This window comes from Cinclus cinclus, chromosome 4 (genome assembly GCF_963662255.1).
Source record: "Cinclus cinclus chromosome 4, bCinCin1.1, whole genome shotgun sequence".
NCBI classification, from domain to species: Eukaryota; Metazoa; Chordata; class Aves; order Passeriformes; family Cinclidae; genus Cinclus; species Cinclus cinclus.
The window spans coordinates 66,700,886-66,720,752 of record NC_085049.1 but is presented as its reverse complement, the minus strand read 5'-3'; the positions used below and the strand labels follow the sequence as shown (position 1 = coordinate 66,720,752).

Below are 19,867 nucleotides of genomic sequence, written 5' to 3'. Positions count from 1 at the left end.
TTAAACAGTTCAGAGTCATACTATCTTGTAATTGAGAGAGAAGGAAGAAAAGGGAATCAGAGGTTTCCCTTGTGGTCTCATCCTGAAGCCAGACTCTTTCATGCTGTGACTTCAGAAACTGAAATTAGCAGAAGTGACCTGGAAACTCACAGAATCACAGGATAGTTGGTGTTAGAATGGACCTTTTGTACATCATCTCTTCTATCCCCCACTGCCAAGAGTCCCCCTATTATTAGCAAGGCTTCTATTTATTGCAGAAGTCAGCTTGAGAAAGCTACGAAAGTGACAAAATGTGGAAAGCAGATAGTTCCAAAAGTGGTCCTTTCATAAGATTCAAATGAAAAATGATACCTGCTATTTTCTTCCAGGCAAGAACAGATGCCTTTACCAATGGAAGCAAGCAGTTTACTGAGGAGAGTTGTCCACCTGGAATTCTAGAGTATATTGCTGCAGAGAAACAGAAAGAGCTGTCAGTTTTGATGCTGGAACTGAAAGAAGCCCAAGAAGAAATAGCTTTTCTGAAAAGCCAGCTCAAAGACCCCAGTGGCCAAACTTCTGTAGGCAGTCAAATGGAAGCTAACCAGCTGGAAGAGAATTCACAGATACAGTGTCTGGAGAGGGAAGAGCAGAAGGCTTCAGATTCACAGTGTGTCTTATTACTGAGAGAAGCAGAAATGCAAGAAATTGGCTTTCTTCAGGAAAATGTAATCAGTCTCCAAGAAGAGCCTCAGGGAAGCCCTGGCACCTCTCAATCTCAAGAACTAATAAAGTTACAAAACCAAATTACAGAATTGCAAATAATTCTGCAGAAATCAGAAGAATCCTTTAGGAAAGAACTAGGAGAAAAATGTGCAGAAATAAATAGGCTAAACCAGTTGGCTGAGGAATACAGAAAAAAAAGAGAGGATTCTGACAGTACATTTTATGTACTGACTCAAGAACAAGATCAGCTCTTGTGTCAGGCGAAAGAACTTTCTACCATAACAGAACTGAAAGAGCAAGTGAAGCAACTGGAGGGAGAATTAGCTCTTTCAGAAAAGCAGAGACTGTCAGACAGTCAAAGCAGTCTTCTAAGAGAGCAAATCCAGAGCCTTAAAAATGAATTTAAATCCAAGGATATAAAAATTGAAGCTTTGCAAAAGGACTTGTATGAAGCACATCTTCAGCTTTCTGACCAGGACATGCAACTAAAGGAACTGAGAAGCCAGGTGGAAACAAAGGAATGTCAATTACTTGATTTAGGACAACTTTTGAGGAAGAATACAGCAGAGATGGAAGAGCTTTCCCACATCTTAACCTTAAGGGGACATGAAGCAGCAAGCCTAGAACAGCTTGTTGCTGAGCACAGTAGGTCTACAGAGAGCCTGCAACAAACCTTGCTGGAAAAGGACCAACAGATGGCAGAGACCAGTGTCAGCGTGTCTGAGAAAATGGTCCTGCTGAATGAAGAGAAATTTTCTCTCGGAAATGAGCCAAAGAGTCTTAAGGAGCAGACAAGTCTTTTAATAAAAGCCCAGGAAGAAAAAGAACAGAGCATAGGAGCAAAAGATACATGTCTGAAATGTGGGGAATCTGAGCAGCAGAATGAGACCGGAGCAGTGAGTAAAGAAAAGGAGGAATTAGTAAATCAAGTTGAACTTCTGAGAAAAGAAAATGAGCAAGTGAAGCGGAAGCTGCAAGCAGCACTTGTGAACAGGAAGGAGCTTCTGAAGAAGGTAACCAGATTGGAGAATGAATTAGAACAACTGAGTAGAGAACAAAAATTAGAAACCTCAATGGCTCCAGCAGCTGCAGGGGAAAAAAACATGAGAAGCATGATCAGCGAAGAAATGAGTCTTGAAAACCAGCCCAGTGAGGACTATCTAATTCAGCTGCTTTCTGAAAAGGAATCTGAGTTGCAGAGCATCCGGAAGGATAAAGAAACTACTGAAGCACGACTGCAGGCAGTGATTGAGGAAATGAGGCAAAGCTTGCAAGGTAAGGCAAACACTGTTTCAGTTATAGATGAAATCATAGAGCATCCTGACAAGGCAACTGAAACCAATGAAGGCCAAGAAGGTGATGAAGAAAATGAAAAACATAGTTCAGCAGGTACAGATCTGGAAGAAAAACAAAAGTCTGCTCTTAAAGAAAGGATTTCAGTTCTTGAACAAGAAAAAGAACAACTTCAAAAAAAACTTCAAGAAGCTCTGGTATCTCGCAAAGACACTATAAAAAAAGCTCAAGAAAAAGACAGGCATCACAGAGAACAACTGAAACAGCAGAAAGATGATTACAACATCCTGCAAGAGCAATTTGATCAGCAAAGCAAAGAGAAGGACAGCATTCAGGCTCAGCTCAGACAACTCCAGGAACAGAAAGGATCAGCAGAGAGTGTTCTTAGGAGTCAAGGTATGTTGGATTCTTCATGCATGGAACCAGAAAATACAGCTAATAACAAGCTTGTGCAAGTTGCGGATGTTTCTGAGGATGAGTTGAAAAAAAGCCTTGACAAATTGCAGATGGAGAAAGAGAAATTGGAATGTGACGTCAGCCATATGCAAAGGGAACTTGCTCACAAATCAGAATTAATCTTTGATTTGCAGCAGCACATAGCACAGTTGTTTGCACAGATAGAAGGGCTAAAGAGAACCTCTGACCAAGCTGAAGCTAAGGGAGCAAGTCTTCAGACAGAACTGGAGGAGAGTCAGAGAAGAATCTATGGAGTGGCCAGTTTGGAAGACTTGAAAATTCTTGTGCAACAAAAGGATGAAGAAATGGAGTTTCTTATCCAGCAGTTAAAGGAGAAAAGCGACACTCTCAATAATGTGCAGGCACAATTGCTGGAAAAGGAGGACTCTGTCAAAAGACTCTGTAGTCAGTTGGAAGCTCAGGCACACAAGGAACAAAGCAAGCAACTTCAAACAGAGATGCTTGAAATTCAGAAGCGAGAGGACAATGCAGAAGCAGCTAAACAGAAGAATCAAATGCAGAGAAAGTTGCAAGCTGCACTTATCTCTAGAAAAGAGGCAATGAAGGAGAGCAAATCTCTAAAAGAAGAGCTGGCTCATGCTAAAACTACTATTGACAATCTTTCTGTCAAGCTGACAAATATGGAAAGCCAGATATGTGGCCATGTTAAAGAAATAGATACATTAACAGAAAAGTTAGCATGCCTCACTGGAGAGCGAGAAAAGCTTACTACAGAAATTGATAAACTACTTAGAGAAAATCAGAATCTTGATGGATGCTGTAAAAACCTTACACTTACTCTGGACAGAGTTGTTCTAGAGAAAGAGAAGCTAGAGAAGGAGGTGGAGTCATTAAACAGTTTTCAAGCCACTGAGAGTTCTGAGTGGCAGGAGAAATACAGGGAGCTTCAGGGAGAATATGAAACTCTGCTGCAGTCATATGAGAATGTGAGTAATGAGGCTGAGCGAATTCAGCGTGTGTTGGAAACTGTTAGGCAGGAAAAGCAGGAAATTTGCATTCAGCTGAAAAGGGCAGAAGCGAAAAAAGAGGAAACAGATAAGCAAGTACAGGAAGCTGGACAAGAAATTGATGAAATGAAGGAGAAAATGAGGAAATTTGCAAAATCAAAGCAACAAAAGATCCTGGAACTGGAGGAGGAGAATGAGAAGCTTAGAGCAGAGTTGCATCTTACCAGCGAAGAGCTACACAGAACTGGAGAGAGCTTTTCAAACACTAGCCTGAAAGAAGATCTAGAGTGCTCTAGGAGGGAGTGCCAGTCTCTTTCTACTCAGCTTGAGACAGTAATGGCTGAAAAGGAATCTCTTAATCAAGAGGTTGTAGACTTGAAGTGCATTTTGCAGTTAACAGAATCTAAGCTGAAGGAGAGCAGAGAGCTTGTAGACAAGTATGTTGCCCAGCAGACAATGGGGGAAGAAACAAGTGAGGTAGTTGCCACACCATCACCAATGGAAAGGTCTGAAAATCAAGTTGACATAACTTTTAGACCCGAGCTTCCTGCTGCAGAGCTGGAACAAGAGGCATTTGAAAGTAATAGGCCTTGTGAGGATCCTGGTATCTACAGACAGCAAATAGCTGAGCTCACCAAGCGAATCATGGAGCTAGAAGATAACAGAAGGGCTTCAGAGCAACAGCTGGGTGACATCCGCAGGTGTGTTGAGACTCTAGCAGGTGAGAAAAGGGCTTTAGAGCACCAAATGGAAGAGAAAGTCCATGAAGCAAATGATCTGCAGGCTACATTAGCAAAGATGGAGCAAACGGTCCGAAAAGCTGAAGATGACCTGGTCAGAATGACAGCAATGAAGGATGCTCTAGAAGCTGAAAAGGATGACTTGGAAGAAAGGCTCATGAATCAGCTGGCCGAACTTAATGGAAGTATTGGAAACTATCAGCAAGATGCAACAGACTTTCAAATAAAAAATGATCAACTGAAACATGAGCTTCAGAGTTTGCAGAGAATGATGCATGATCTGGAGGAGGAGAAAAGTCAGATGGCAAAGGAGGAAAGCAAAGCAAGTTCAGAAAAGCGAAAGGAATTTGTAGCAAAGCTGAAATACAATTGGAAAGGAGAAAGCAGCACACATATAAAGGAGCTTCAAGAGCTGCTGAAACAGAAACAGCAGGAGATTAAGCAGCTGCAGAAGGACTGTATTAAAAGCCAGGAGAAGAACAGTAGTTTAGAAAGAACTGTTAAAGCTCTGGAATTTCTGCAGAGTGAGACTCAGAAAGAGGTAGAAGCAGCCAAAGAAACTTCAGCTAAAGCATTTGAAGACACCAAGAAAGCCCAGGCAGAGCTTGCTCTCTGCAGGGTAGTGTTGGATGACACTCAGAGTGAGGCAGCAAGGGTTCTAGCTGAGAGTATCAAAGTGAAAGAAGAGTTGCAAGCAAACAAAGAGAAAATTAAAACTCAGATGAAGAAAAAGGATGAGGACTGTGAGAGAAGACTGGAACAGGAAAAAGACAAGCACTCAAAGGAAATGAAAAACGTGGAGGAAAAGCTGGCAACATTGCAGAGGGAGAAAGACCATATGGAAACAACAGTTGCTGATCTGCAAGACTCCTTGAAGACAAAGGATCAAGAAATCAAGCAGCTGAAAGGCAGTCTAAACAAAACACTAGCCCAGCTTGCAGCCTTCTCCAGGAGCATGTCTTCCCTTCAGGATGATAGGGATAGAGTGATAGATGAATCAAAAACATGGGAGAAGAAATTCACTGAAACTATTCAAAAGAAGGAAGAAGAAATGCGTTCAAAAGAGGAAGATTGTGTTGTGCTAAAGGACCAGATAAAACACATGACCATGCATGTGGAAGAACTCCAGACTCATATATCCAGGTAAATAAGCTGTGTCAGGGGAGGTTTGTCAGGAAAAGTTTAATTTGTATTTGTTGTCTGCACAAGAACACAGGGTGTTCACTCTAGATTAGTCCTTATTAGGATACCTGTGTTAAATCTGTTCTCTGTGACTAGCACTCACCATCTGATTACTATCCAGAGTCTTTCAAATGTCACATTAATTAAAGAGTTATTTTGTGCTGAGAAGTCAAGAGAGCATTGGGATACATAACTCCAGTTTAATCCTAAAATAAATTTTGAGGGGAAGGTGGAGCTATGGAAACTTACCAAAAATGTGTATACATGTGTATACTTCCAAAATTCAAAACCAAACTATTCTTACATGAGTAAAATTGTTTTATAAAGTTTATGTACTGTATCTTTCTTTGCATTTCTTCTGTTTTCAGGCTGGAATGCAACAAGAAAGACTGGGAGGCTGACTGCAGAAAGGAGATTCAGTATCATCAAAAGACGTGTGAAATTTTGCAGGAGGAAAAAAAAAAGCTCTTAACTCAGCTTGAGGCATCTCAAGAACTGTTCAGCAAGTCTCAGAATGAGCAGCAGGAACTGCAGTCAGAAATCAGCAGCCTGAGAGACCAGCTTGCTGACTTACGGAATTCCCTTACCAAATGTGAGCTGGCCAGGGAAGAGCTGGGTACTGTGGTCAAGCAACAAGAAATGAGTATCCAGAATTTTAAACTCAATAGTGAACAGCTTGAAGCTGATCTGCAGGCTTCCAAGGACCTAATAAATAAGCTGCATGAAGAAACTAGTGCTAAAGATCAAAAGATCATGAGTTTGCTGTCTGCCAAAGAAGAAGCAGTGATGGCTGCTTTAGCTGAATTACAGCAGCAACATTCTGAAGAGGTGAAAGAGTTGGAATGTAGGCTAAGTAAGGAGGAAGAAGATAAAAAAGCCTTGGAAAATGAGAAGAACAAGTTTCTTGACAAACTCGATCATCTCACTGAAAAGATGAAGATAAGCAGAGAAGAAAGCAAGCAGCAGAAGGCACAACTGGACTCCTTCACCAAGTCCATGTCATCTCTGCAGGACGACCGAGACCGCATACTGAGGGACTACAAGCAGCTTGAGGAACGCCATCTTGTTATAATCTTGGAAAAAGACCAGCTAATTCAAGAGGCTGCTGCTGAAAACAACAAGCTCAAGGAAGAAATGAGAAGTTTCCATAGCCAGATGGATGACCTCAACTCTGAGAATGCCAAGCTGAACGCGGAGTTGGTGCGGTACAGAGAAGACCTTAACCAAGTGATTTCAATAAAGGACTCCCAACAGAAGCAACTTCTCAAAATACAGCTTCAGCGAATCCAAACTCTGGAAAATGAGAAGGCAGCCATAGAAGCACAGCTGAAAGAGTCTGAGCATACTCAGGATGATCTCAGGAAGTGCATGGAAACCTTAAGGGAGGATAAAGTCAGTAAGTCTCAAGAGATTGAAACTCTTATGTCCTCTCTGTCCCGGGTGCAGAGTGAGATGGCAGCATTGCATGAGGGGAGTCCCATTGTGGAGTGTCGAGCTGAACTGAAGGCTCGAGAGAAGGAGGTACAAGAACTGAGTCATGAGCTTTCCCTCTCCCAGAAAAGAGTAATGGAACTTGAGGGGGAGCTAGAATGTGTTCAGAGGGATGCAGCCAAGAGACTGGGAGAGGCTGAGGACAGGCTTCGTAAGGAACTGAAGCACCTCCATCATGATGCAGGGATAATGAGGAACGAGACCGAGACAGCAGAAGAGAGGGTTGCAGAGTTGGCACGGGACTTGATGGAAATGGAACAGAAATTGCTTGCAGTCACAGATGAAAACAAATATCTCAGAGCTCAAATTCAGTCTTTTGGGAGGTCCATGAGCTCTCTTCAGGATAGCCGAGACCAGGCCAATGAAGAGCTTCATGTTTTGAAACAGAAATACTCTGCAGACTTAGAGGAACAAAAGAGTCTAGTGCTGAATCTTCAGAAACAGATGGCTCAGCTACAAGAGGAGCAATGTTCCACTGCCAGGGACCGAGATACAGTGAGGTCTGAGCTGACAGAACTGCAGAAGGCTATTGATGAAAGAGGTCTCCTGGCCCAGATTGAAAAGCTTAATCTGCAGCTCAGAGCTAAAGATGATGAGCTTCTCCGCTTGTCTTTGGAATTGGAAGGCTCTTCCAACCAAGTCAAATCTTTCTCTAAGGCTATGGCAAGCCTGCAGAATGACAGAGACCGTCTGCTGAATGTATTGGACAAAACACATAAGATTGAAGAAGTGAAACAACAAGCAGAAGGGAGCACTTCCACCAGTTCAGAAGTGCTGAGTCTGAAGAAGACACTGGCCTCCTTGCAGAGTGACAGAGACAGAGTAGTAAGTCCATGTTCTCTCTTCCTGCTCTTACTTAAAACACCACAGGAGTTTTGGATCTTCCAAGTCTTAAAATTCAGCACACTTAGATCTGGTAATTGCAATGTGATGCATAAATCATTGTCTTCACCAAATCACAGAGTAGTTGAGATTCAAAGAGTCTTCTGGAGATCTTCTAGAGATCTTGAAGGCCGGCTCCCCTGCACAAACAAGGTTGGCTGGAATAAGTTGCTATGTCCTGTTGGATTTTTAATATCTCCATTGGTAAATATTCTGCAGCTTCTCTAGCCAACCTGTTTTTTTCATGTATCTGGAAACGGTTTCCAGAATTAATTCCTCCCTCTCTTTCCAAGGGATGGAGATGAGGCTGACCAGACTGCAGGTTCACAGTTCTTTCTTGCCCTTCTTGTATGTAGGGATGACATTTGCTTTCTTCCAGTCTTCAGGAGCCTCTTGGGTCAGCATGACCTTTCAAAGGTAATGGAGTTGCCTCCCAATGACCTTAGCATTTGTGGGCATGCTCCATTAAACCCCAGTGATCTGGTGTGGGCCATCTGTATTATTTTCTCTGACACTGAGGCTTTGATTCCATTGTTAACCTCCCAGGGTGGTTTCTCTGTTAGCTTGGATTAAAATATGAAATCATAGAAATGAGGTCCCTATTAACCTGCTTAGCTGACATCTGTCAGCTCATTTGATTTGCCTTAGTTTTCTAAAAGAGACTAGAACAAAGGCTTGAGTTTCATTCTCCTCTTGGCATCTGATTTTCAAGGCAGGTACAAGACATTGCAGATTCCTTTTGGCATCCTTGCCTGCACACTGGATGTGTCTGTGTTTGTGCAGTCTCTTGCACGGTGCAGCCCAGCAAGTTCCAGAGTTCTCGTTGCTGGTCAGAAGACAGACTTTGACAGCTCTGTCCCAGTGTCACTCATTAAGCACTGTCTTGTCTCCAGAGACAGCCTTGTCTTCTTGTCTTCAAAAACAATTGCAGTGGTGCATGTGTAACAACTTACTTCTAATTACAGCCTGAATGGAATTGGAGAGCCGAAAGGATTTTACTCATCAGTTTCAGGGCTTCCAGTAAATACTAACTTCAGGAGTTATGCTTAACTAGTTCCTGTGTTACTTAGTTTTCCTCTGACTAAGATAATTAATATTGTAGCCTGGAGTCTTTTTGTTAATGTATTTCACATCTTCATGGGAGGGCTCAAAACTCACTGCCCTCATTAACAATAGAATTGTCTGAGGGTTTGTTTTTTTTTCTGAGTAGTTTTAGTACGCTGATGTAGTTAATGATTCCATTTCTAGTTCCTCTGTCATCTGAATGTGACCTTTTTTCCCTCCAGACACCACAGTGAGAAATGCTGTTAAACAGTTCCAAGTAATAAACCTGTTGCTTGCTCAGCTGACACACGCTGATGTTTCTCTTTAATTCCAGGTGAGGGAGCTGGAGAATCTGCAGCAGCAATACATCCTGGTCGGGGTGGAAGCCGCTGAGAATTCTCGCTTAAAGGCACAACTGCAGCAGTGGGAGCAAGAGGCAGACAAACAGCTTCGTCTGCAAGAACAACTGAAGCAAGAAGGAGCTGTGTACCAGCAGGAGCTCCAGCAGCTCAGGTGAACTGTCTGTCTGCTCCCTGCCTCAAGGAGATTGCAGATGTGTTTGTTTCTCTCAGCAGATGTGGGCAGAGGTGAAGGGAATGCTGAGAGACGCAGGCTGGACTGTGTCAAGTGACACTGAGGCACTCTGCCCTGGCCAGGACAGGGCACTTGTTCCTCTTGTCCAGCTTCTGCCTCGGAATTTCAGCCCAGCAGCTTGGAGGTCAATGCCTGTGGAAATAGATCAATGACCTTTTAGTTTTTATTTCCTTCATTCAGTAATGGTCAATATCATCTGTTGGAAAAGAAGCTGAGGCTGTTTCTTGTATTGGAACTTGTGTATGATCACAGTACTCTCCATTCCAGGCTGCTGCTGAACACCCCTTATTATCCCACTGATATTATCATTTAGAACATACTAATTTTTTATGGCTGTTTAATCCTTTATTTCACTTGCTCTATGTCTTCTAGTTTTTGGGGTTTTTTTAAACTCTGTAATTCAAGTCTAGTAAAATTGTCTTCTCCAACTGGAGTAAAACTAGTCAGACAAATCTGTTCTGTTCTGAAAACGGGGGCAAATGCTTTCAGATATTTGAGATCCATTTAAGAATGCCTGAGGCTTGAGTGAAAAGGGTGGGATTTTCTATGTGGAAAAGTCTGTGGCTTATCTTTGTCCAGAGGGATATAAAAATCTGTAGCTCTCTCCCTTCCCCCTACCTTTGATCTGACCCTCAAATTAACACTTCAGATCTCATAAAGTTTGAAGCATCTTACAAATTCTATTTATCCTGACAAAATAACAGGAGGTTTATTTCTTGTGTAGCTTTTACACTGTACATGGAGTGATGGCCTCAGGTTGGTGTGGTGGGATCAGTACTGTGGGTCTGGTGCCCATATGACCATGCAGAGAAATTGTTATAGGGACTATGCCTGTGGCTTCCTTGACAAAACTCTGTACTGCGAGATCAAACCAATGTCCAGGAACTCAAAAAGTGTGAAAAAGTCACCCTAGGACAGCATGGAACAGTCCAAAGGGTTCAACCACAGAAAACTTCCTTAAGCCTGCTTTTAAGGTTCCTGGACTTAAGTGGGTTGTTTTGGCTTGGCTTGGTTGTAAAACTTCATGTCTTGCATGAGGTGATGATTGAATCACCCTTAGCTCATTCTTAGCTGGATACCTGGACATCATAAGTGGTACTGGTAACTTCCTTGTAATTTTCTTTGGTTCGTGCTGGGCAGACAGGAGAAGACCACATGGGAAAAGCAGAGCAGCAGCATGAAGGAGCAGTACCTGATGGCCATAGCAGAGAAGGACAAGCAGCTGAGCCATTTACAAAGGATCACACAGGAAATGAGGCTGCCCTTCAGCAGGTCTCAAAGTGTGGAGGAACAGCACCAAAGCAAGGTGAGTGGAAATATGCAGACTCTTTAGAGGAAATGTGAAGCTTGAAGCTCAGGGAGAAGAGCATGTGTTGCCTGTATCCAGCTCCTACAAACTGCAGTATTGGATATGGTTATGAAGCCTCCAAAGATAATACCAACAGTCTAACTTGCATCACTGAAAGTTGTAGAAATTAAATGCTCTTCCTTAAGTTCTTGGTTCCCAGTGTTTCAAGAAGGAGGGTAAAAGAAACAGGGGTTCCTAGGCAACTTGGGTCCTTTGGAGCAGCATGGAACTTCTCAGGTGTGTATTCTGGCTGTTTTAGAGTTGCCCTCTTGCATTGCCTTTGAATCTAATACTTTCTGCCTTAGTTCTCATTTTAATGTTACATCTTAATTTTTAAATTTTCTATGGAGTTTTTCTTGCTGTTTTTACTCTAACAGGGATCTACAGTCCTGGTTCAAGCCCAGAGAGACTGAGGCTTGAACACTGCACCTTCTCTCTTATTCCCCCTGTATACAGTCCTAAAAGTGGAATGGAACGTTTTTGGTGTTTTGTTTGTCTGGGGAAGGCTGCATGCACAGTGCATCAGCACCAAGAGAGAGCTTTCCCACCCATGTCTGCAATGCTCCAGTGGTTTATATCAGTGGAGGGGCTAGCAAATCTCCTTTATCTCTTTGCTACACCCATGCATATATGCAAAGAAAAAACTTGAACAGTGTTCATGTGATGCTTTCCAGGAGGATTCTGCAGTGCTGGCCTTCTGGTCTTTGTTGATTAGAGCAGTGTGGACATTGCTTTAGTTTTTTTGTTTGGTTGGTGGTTTTTTTTATTATTTATTTTTTTATTCGTGTGCCTTTTTTTTTTCTTCCTGTATTGTAAACAGCTTTAAGAAAACTTCTGAGCAGTACTCATCATATGTATAAGTTCAGTGATCTTTCCTAACTGCTTGTATTTTCAGATGGCTTTTAGGATATTTCTGTTTATTTACCATTTGCTCTTTTGCCTGAGCAGATCAAGTCCCAGGTATAGGAATAGTGTTGGGTTTGACCTTGGAATACTGAAAAGAGAGGACTAACACATGAGCAAGTTGTCACATGTGCAGTATATTTTTCATTGTTCTTTCTTCGACAGATTTCTTCAGAAGTCCTGAAAGGGGACTTTTCAAGCCTAGAAACAGAGATGAAACACCTCCAGGCCCAGCTAAGTGACAGTCTGAAAGAACTGCACCAGAAAGAGCTCAGAATTCAGCAGTTAAACAGCAAGGTACTGATCCATGTCTTAACACTTGCTTGCAGTCAGGGACGAGGAATATGGGGAGGGTTAGGCTGGAATAGGGCTCAGGAAGCAGGAATGAATCTGTCCTTGTGGGCATTCAATGAAGTAACACAAAATCAGAAATACATCCCTCAAAAAAGAATCACACCACTGGATTCACTGTTTCTGAACAGGGCTTGCACAGTACCAGAGTCCATCCTCCATGTCCCTGCTTTCCCTCAGTGAGCAGCTGAGGAGAGACAGTGTTGGAGAGAGAAGCCATGAGTGGAACAGCTGTTCTGTATGAACAGAAGGATATCCAGGCCCCACGCAGATCCCATCCAGGCTCACTGACAGGGTCTGCAATCAGCAGCTTTTCTGCTGCTGCAATTTAGTGCCCTTTCTCCCAGGTGACAGAAGGAAGAAAGGAGGAGGGAAGAGGGCAAGGGTGGAAAGAAAGAGGTGATAGAAGGGGAGAGGGGGAAAGAGAGCACAGATGGAGGGGACAGTAGGAGAAAGAAGTTGGATGGGTGGAGATGAAGACTGGACAAAGGGACCAAAGAGCAAGACCATATGAAGAAAGTTGTTAACGGGTTCCATGCCTATTGTTGGGAGCACTTTCTAGCCTCCTGCTTTCTGTGGGCTGCTGAAGGAACTCCCTCTTTGGGAAGGCAAGCTTGTCATCTTCACTTCTGCCTGCCAGCTTGAAACACTTCCTGCATTTCAGTGCAGAATCACAATCAGTCAATTCCCACACTGAAATGGAAGACCCAGGATTTATCCATCTTCAGAAAGAGAGTTGTGTTCAAGGAAAAAGTGAGAACATAGTCATAATTTACTGAGAATATTTCTGAAAGGTTTAGGTCAGTGTCAGCATTTTAGAAATCTTGTTCTGGACATGTAGTATTCTGTATATTTCTTTCATGATTTGAGACTCCCGTTCCAGAAATCTTTGCCACAGGCTACTCCTGGAGATTGTCACTGGTCTTTGGATGTTAGTGATGGGCAGCGTGGCAAATATGTGCTCTCAAGAGATTTATTACCCTCAGTTAGATAGAGAACAATTTTGCTTTCACAAAATCAATTTCTTATCTTGCCGGTTGTGTTCTCTTCTCAGCTATCTCAGGTCTTTGAGGAGAAAAATGCTCTCTCCCTCCAGCTCCGTGGGAGCAGTCGGAGCATCTGTGAGAGCCATCAGCACTACAGCGAGGTCCTGAACCGCTGCCTGGTGCTCGAGAAGCAGCTTCAGGAGCTGCAGGCTGCAGACAAGAGCATGGTAAGGGGCTTGGGCTTGGTGCCCTGCAGGGAAAAGCTCACTTCAAGTGGCTCTGCAAACTGTTCAGCATTGTAGTAGCTGTGTGTCCTATGCATTCGATGCAGTTTGCAGTATATTCCTGCATTCTTTCAGGAGCTGTTTGCGACAGATGCTGCTCCAGGAGCACCCCAAGAGAAGAATGAACCACAGAGAGGCACTTACACACCTGAACAGCAGGAGCTGCAGCTGAGGTAAGGAAAGTCTGAGAAAACAGGGGTGGGGATGTTGGTCCTCATGGAGGAGAAGGCTATTTTTTTTTTTTGCTTTTACTCTGTACCAGTGTGTTGGGAAAACTCAGTCCCACACTAGGATCTTGTGGACTTGGAGGAACTGTCATATGCACTTAGGACCTGTCATTAGTTATCTCTTTGGAATAGAGCTTAAAAAAAGCACAAGGACAATATGCAGCAACCATGCCAGCCAAAACACCGCCTTGGATCTGGTGGGCTGTGTCCTTAGTAGCTGCTGAAGTGTATCAATGGTCCTGGTCTCAAGGTTGTAGCCCGAGAGTATGTCTGGAATTGAGACATAGCACAGGATTCCTTGTAACCTTCTGATCTAGCACATGACTCCTCAAACCCTTTCAAAATAATCTTCAGAAGGTGGAGCCATGGTGACAGAGCCAAGGAACTCCTTCCTAATATGAAACAGAAGCTTCAAGAGATTTATCTGCTCTCATGTTTTCCAAGTAGTTTAAATACACTAAAGATGACTAAGTATCTGTGTGAGCTGGGAGGTAATTTGAGTCTGTTCACACACTGCATCAGTGAATACAATAGAAACACAGTAGTCCATGATTTAGGCCTTTTTTGGCATATGCTTTGTTATTTTCTGACAGGTTGTCTGAATCAGAACATTTACATAGCAGCATAAAGCAGGATATGAGGTATCTGGAGGAGCAGCTGGAGGAAGAGCGGGAGCATCGTCTTGCTGCAGAGGAGGCACTTTTTGCAGCACAGGATCAGATCAGGAGGTGAGGCAGCTTCAGCTAACAAACACTATCACCATGTAAGTGTGGTGGTTCTAGCTCTGTTTTTCATGTGCAATTCATCACATCCTTCTGTCAAATGACACTGGGGGTACAGAGACCGTTACCACATCTGTCACAGAATCACAGAAAGGTTGAGGTTGGAAGGGGCCTCCAAAGACCATCTGGCCCAACCCCTGCTCAGCCTAGACCCAGTTGCCCAGGACTGTGTCCAGATGGCTGTTGAGTATCTCCAAAGAAGACGACTTCACAACCTCCCTGGACTACTGGCATGGTGCTTAGTCACCCTTACTGTAAAAAGTGTTTCCTGGAGTTCAGGAAATTCAGTTCCTTCAGTTGTCAGTAGATAGAATGAGACAACTGATTAGATGTTAGGACAAGTTCTGTCTAGAAATTAGAAGCAAACTTTCTCAATTAGTTGGATTAACTACTGGAAAATATAATTTGGAGACTGAGAATTGGGTGCAGGTTGAAGAGTTCTCATGGTTCCAGGGGATTTGTCTCCTCAGTAAGCACCTGTCTGTCATGCATGAAACAGTTTTGACTTGGAGAAGGTCACTCATTTTTAATGTATTGCCAATTAACATAAATTTCATTAATTTGTTTTTTGAGAAACAATTAAATACTTAGGAGGAAGTCCTTTCATCCACCTTACTCAGGCTTAGCTTAGGCCTAGACCCCTCTCCTGCCCTGTCCCCAGTACCCAGCACTGGGGTCTGCACTGCACAGGACTCTGCATGTCTCAGGGCACTGCACAGATGCCCTGAGAGTCAGCAGTGCAAAGGTGGCTGGCCTGGACTAGATGTTGGGATTAAGATGTAGTGAGCAGCAGCTCTAAAATGCTTGAGTTCTCCTCACTGGCCATGGAGGGGGTTTTAGTGCATGACCTGATTGTAGGCATTTGTGCTGTGCATTTCCTGGTAGTTCAAATAACTGGAGTTATGGACTAGTGGAATCTTTGACACAAAAACAATGCTTTTCTTCTGACACACTCGCTGATTCAGACAAAAAATAATGGTCTGTGTGGAAGAATTCTGGATGAAGTTCCCTGGTAATTGCTACACAGTTTGGACAACTGCAGCTCCTTCTGGCATTGAAGTCTATAAAAGCCTCCTGCAGCTGATCTCACCAATGAACAGTAGCCCCAGGATGTGACTCTGTCACTAATACATAGGAAGAACCAGCACTATTGCAGCCAGAGCTGGCTTCCAAAATAATTTCACAGAAGTTAAAACATAGAGGTGAATTCATCTGCCCTGGCTTCTTTCAAGTCATGCTATAAAATTTCACTTGAAAGGAAGAAGGACTCCTGCTAGTTGGGTGACCCTGTTCTTTTGCTCATTGTGAGCTCAGGAGGCATGGCACCTGTACAAATGGAAGGTATTTCTTTCCTAAGCTTGATTACAGTGTTGATTCAAGGCATCATAATAAGAAACTGAATTTAATTTCATGTTTGTTGTGGCAGGTTGCAGTCAAGTGAGTGGCCATCTTCCTTAAGTGCCAGCATTGATATGACTCCAGGTCACAAGCAGTCCTTGCTGATTGACTCCATGGATAATAATTCCAGCAGAGTAAGAATTTAACATTCACAGCTGTCAATTATGTGAGCCCCAGCTGATTCAAGAAACTGTAAACCTACAGCAGTTAAATTCCTCTGTAGAGACACACAAATCACCCGGGACTGTGTAGTTTTTCTGCTCTCACCATGCTGGAAACAAAATTGGATTGGGTTGGTTCATGGACAACCTGCAGAGAGCAGGGGAAGGGGAATGTTTCATGAGGATTGCCCTAGTGTTAGGATCTGACAGTGGAATGATTTGGGGAAGGGTTATGCTCACTAGCTTTAACTTATCTCCATGGTCTGGAGAGCTCTGGATGAAGGCAGCTGGGGACACAGTCATTCCTTGTAGTAACTGCTCTCTCTTTCCTCTTTCAGACTCAGAGTAGTCTTGGACTACGACGGCTGTTACACTCTCTCTTCCGCTCCAGGACCCGCTTGCCTCTGCTAGCAGCCATGTACCTGCTTGCTCTCCATGTCCTGCTCTTCCTGTGCTTTACAGGCCACCTGTGAACAGGAGTGACAGCCTTTTCTGGAGCCTCAGCCCTGTGCATGCCAAGGGCCTGCATGCCCTCATAGAAGGGCAGCACTTGTCCCAGCTGCAGGCTTTCCCAAAGCAGCCCTTAAGCAGCAGCTGCTCCCAGCACCTGGGTGCTGCTGTCAGAGTCAGTGCTGGTGCTGGGGAACTGCTCCCAGGAAATCTGCCCTTCCCTCGGTGTTTCTACATGAACGGTTTGTTTTCTGAGCCAGGGTTGTGCTGCGAGCCTCAAGGACAGCATCTGTTCCTGTACCTGGAAGTAGTACCACACATTATAGATATTGTGCTGCAGTAGGAATAAAAAATATACTCTTGGGTAGCCGCAGTACTTCAGCACTTCTAAAACTGCAGTCTTCCCCCTCTTAGGCTGAATCCTTAAGTGGGGTTGGGGGAGCACTGTAGCTGGATGTAAAAGAATTGTCTTCCCTTTCTTCCACCCCTTAGATTTGCTTCATGGCTCAGAGCTGTCTGAAATGTATATCCTAAGGAAGTTATGGGCACTTTAAGAAATGTGAATCTTAAAATCATGTTTCCTGCTCAGTTGCATCTCCTGTTGAAGAAGGGCCAGAATTAGTATATCTGGCCTTGGTGAGCATTCCATTTAGAATCAATCATATGTCTGCCCTGACAAGCTTGTAAAATAAAGCCAGTAGTTTAAAAGGAATAGGAAACATGAAACTTTTTAGCTCTTAAGTTAAAAACCCTCCTATTTATAGCATTTGTGCACCTCTCATGATGGAAGGTGCTGCCTTACCTCTATAAATTAGAGAAGCTTAGCTCCTGCCTTCTCATCCAGTAAATACTTGTCACGAGACTGAACCTGCTCAGGCTGTGTTGAAGGGGTCCATAATGTCCTGTGTGGGCCCAAAGCAAAGGCAGAAACTCCAGAAATTAACTCTGTCCCCTGTGCTGAGACAGAAGCCACAGTTCTGAAACCTTCTAGTATCTCTGGTGTAGAAAGCTGGTTCTGGTGTTTGAGAATGTTTGGACCCAAATCAAGTTATGCAAATGGACTGGATCTTCTATGATATATGGAAATATGGATATATTTCCATATGTTTTCTAAAAACCTCCTGAATTTGAGACTGCACTCTTCCAACAGAAGAATGTTGAATGCCAAGGAAGTTCCAGTAACTGTCAGATCCTGAGTGGTCGTTTCATTCAGAGTGCTGGCCAGGAGAATCCTATTTGCCTCTTAGTAGAGCATGAACAGTCACATTTTTCCCATGGGAAAGAGTTAGTTCTTTTGATACTGCTGGTAAGCTAAGCTGCTCTAGCCAGTGCAGAAAGCCTGTTTGAGGATGGATTGATTTCACTGGTAGCTAAACCAGCTGGATCGCTGGCAGGTCCAGAGCACTGGCACTGTATATCCTCTTGTGCACTGTTCATGATTATCAGTGTGAACTTCCTCTATGTCAAATGCAGTGACCAAATAGTTTGTCTATAGTTTCCTGGGGTATGGGCTCCTGTATGTATAATAAAGTTTATTTTTCAGATGGAATTTGTGTAACATTGTCATGTAACTGTCCAGGTGGAGGGTGCAGTGCTGCTGTATGACCACACCTGGTGTGGGACATGGTAGGATTGCAGGTCTCTTGTGTTACCTACCTTATGTAATGGTTGCAGAAGCTCTGTTTATACAGTGTGAATGCCTAGGTGATGACCTTTTTTCCATCTCGCCTCTTGCTCAGCCTTTTTCAGCTGACAAAATAAGGAAATAGCACTTGAATAGGCAATGTCTCATGGCAGGGGGTGTGGAACTAATGATTATAAGGTCCCTTCCAACCCAAACCATTGCATGCATTGTGAAAGCAATTCCAGTAAAACAATCTCTACTTGGGTTTACTTTTCCACATTTGCCTGAACACTGCACTCTGTTATTAGAGTTGTGCAACATCAGGACAGATATAGAAGGTGGCAACAGTGATCTGGAATATGCTGATAATTCATATGGGACAGTTAAACTGTTCCCTTCCAACTTTCTGTGGCCAAAACCAGGTACCCTTGTTCATAGTCACTACTCCAGTTCCCCACCACCACTGGAACAAAAGCCAGCATTGGGATGTTGTAAGGCTGTAGATAATGTTTCCACTGTGTTTAACAGGAACAAGGATTATAAGCAAAATGTGTTTCCTTAAAGCACAATTCTGATGCCTCAGATACATTTAAATGTTTTATGCCTGCAGATGGAGCAGTTATAGCTTAGATTAAATACAGGAATAAAACCTCAAAAGGGACTCCTGGTCTGCCAAGTGTATAGTCTGACTGAACAGCTTTGTGGTTTGACCTGATGAAAGATGGGGCCTCTTAGCTGATGCTGTCTCCAACATTTCAATATTTTGTTTCTTCTCCAATGAACCGATCCTGCCTAGATTTTCGATCTGTCTTCAATAGAGCCTGAGGAGAAGGTCAGCCAACAAAGCTGTGCTTTGTCATCCCTGGGACCCTCATGCCAATTCAGCACCGCCACCAGAGTCTGGTTTTGTGCCAGGAGGAAGGCTACATCAGGGATGGGGAGGAGTGGATGCATGTTACTGCATGGACCACTAAGGGGAGCCCTCCTGATCCTCTCAGCTCCCATTACAGAGCAGCTGTAAGGATCTGGGAATGGCAGACAAAGCACATGATGAGGTGCAAGGAGCCTATGCACGGGCTCTCACCAAGGGCAGCTCAACCCACCTCTCATAAAGAGAGCTGCATTAAGCCCAGTGCTGAGCAGAAACAGCAGAGGGGTACAGTCACAGGTGAGTTGCTCCTGAGCACAATGAAAGCACCCAGGTGCCAGACTCTCTTCAGGAGTGTTTGCTGCCTCCCAGGAGCCTGAGACAGGGATGTCACCAGGCTACTGACTTAAGTTCAGTGCAGCCTTTGGACTGTGCCCACTCTGTTTTTTTCATGTGGGTACTGGTGATGTTGCAAGAAGTCCAAGTTTGATCAAAGGAGTTTTCAGGCTGTGGGCAGAACAGGAAAAGGTTCAGTAGCACAGTTAGTGTTCTCCTCAGTCCTCCAAGTAAAAGGTATGCTCAAGACCTGTCTCCAGGATTTGTGCCTCCACCAGAACTTAGTTTTTTAATACCCACGTGCGAATCTTGTTTAAAACACGAGGTGTGCTCGGACCTGATGGGATCCAGTGTGCTGATGGGGGAACTCTGGGTCTGCATTGCATTGGTGTCTCAGGGCAGAGGCAGCCTTCAGGGGAACTGCAGCACTGGGGCCAGCTCTGGGACTCGTGTGACTTGAGCAGAGATGGGGGCTGGGATGCAGGAAGTGAAAAGAGCTGAAGTTAAAACCGGAATTCGGGGCAGACACAGGCCCAAAACTCTCGCTGGCAGCAGGTGCCTCAGCAAAAAGCAGCAAGTTTCCCAGCAGGAACTGGTGAGCCTTTAAAGGTAAGAAAATATGAGGGACTTTTGAAAGTGGAAAGTGAGAAATTACTACAAAACAGCTAAGTGTTTGGTGGGCAAAAAGAGCTCCTTCCTGACCAAGCATGTTTAAGTGGACAAGGCTTGGCATTGGCTTCTCAGGTTCTTGCCCTGTCATCGTGGTGGTTCTTGTGTCTGAGGCTCTAAAGAACCAA

At 43.8% G+C, this 19,867-nt stretch overlaps 1 protein-coding gene across 6 annotated transcripts in view; it reads left to right on the top strand.

Moving 5' to 3' along the window:
* GOLGB1 (golgin B1) overlaps nucleotides 1–19,262 on the top strand; it is a 40,195-nt gene extending 20,933 nt beyond the window's left edge. For 5 of the 6 annotated variants that reach the window (XM_062492426.1, XM_062492428.1, XM_062492425.1 and 2 more), the window contains 10 exons: nucleotides 369–5,302; nucleotides 5,710–7,657; nucleotides 9,093–9,271; nucleotides 10,493–10,658; nucleotides 11,769–11,900; nucleotides 13,009–13,167; nucleotides 13,300–13,397; nucleotides 14,045–14,179; nucleotides 15,660–15,765; nucleotides 16,131–19,262. In XM_062492426.1, coding sequence (XP_062348410.1) covers nucleotides 369–5,302; nucleotides 5,710–7,657; nucleotides 9,093–9,271; nucleotides 10,493–10,658; nucleotides 11,769–11,900; nucleotides 13,009–13,167; nucleotides 13,300–13,397; nucleotides 14,045–14,179; nucleotides 15,660–15,765; nucleotides 16,131–16,265 — 7,992 coding nt within the window. In that variant the 3' untranslated portion in view covers nucleotides 16,266–19,262. Of the gene's footprint in view, nucleotides 1–368; nucleotides 5,303–5,709; nucleotides 7,658–9,092; nucleotides 9,272–10,492; nucleotides 10,659–11,768; nucleotides 11,901–13,008; nucleotides 13,168–13,299; nucleotides 13,398–14,044; nucleotides 14,215–15,659; nucleotides 15,766–16,130 lie in introns of those variants that run through there. The other variant, XM_062492427.1, reaches the window with a different exon arrangement.
* Nucleotides 19,263–19,867: the final 605 nt, after the last annotated feature.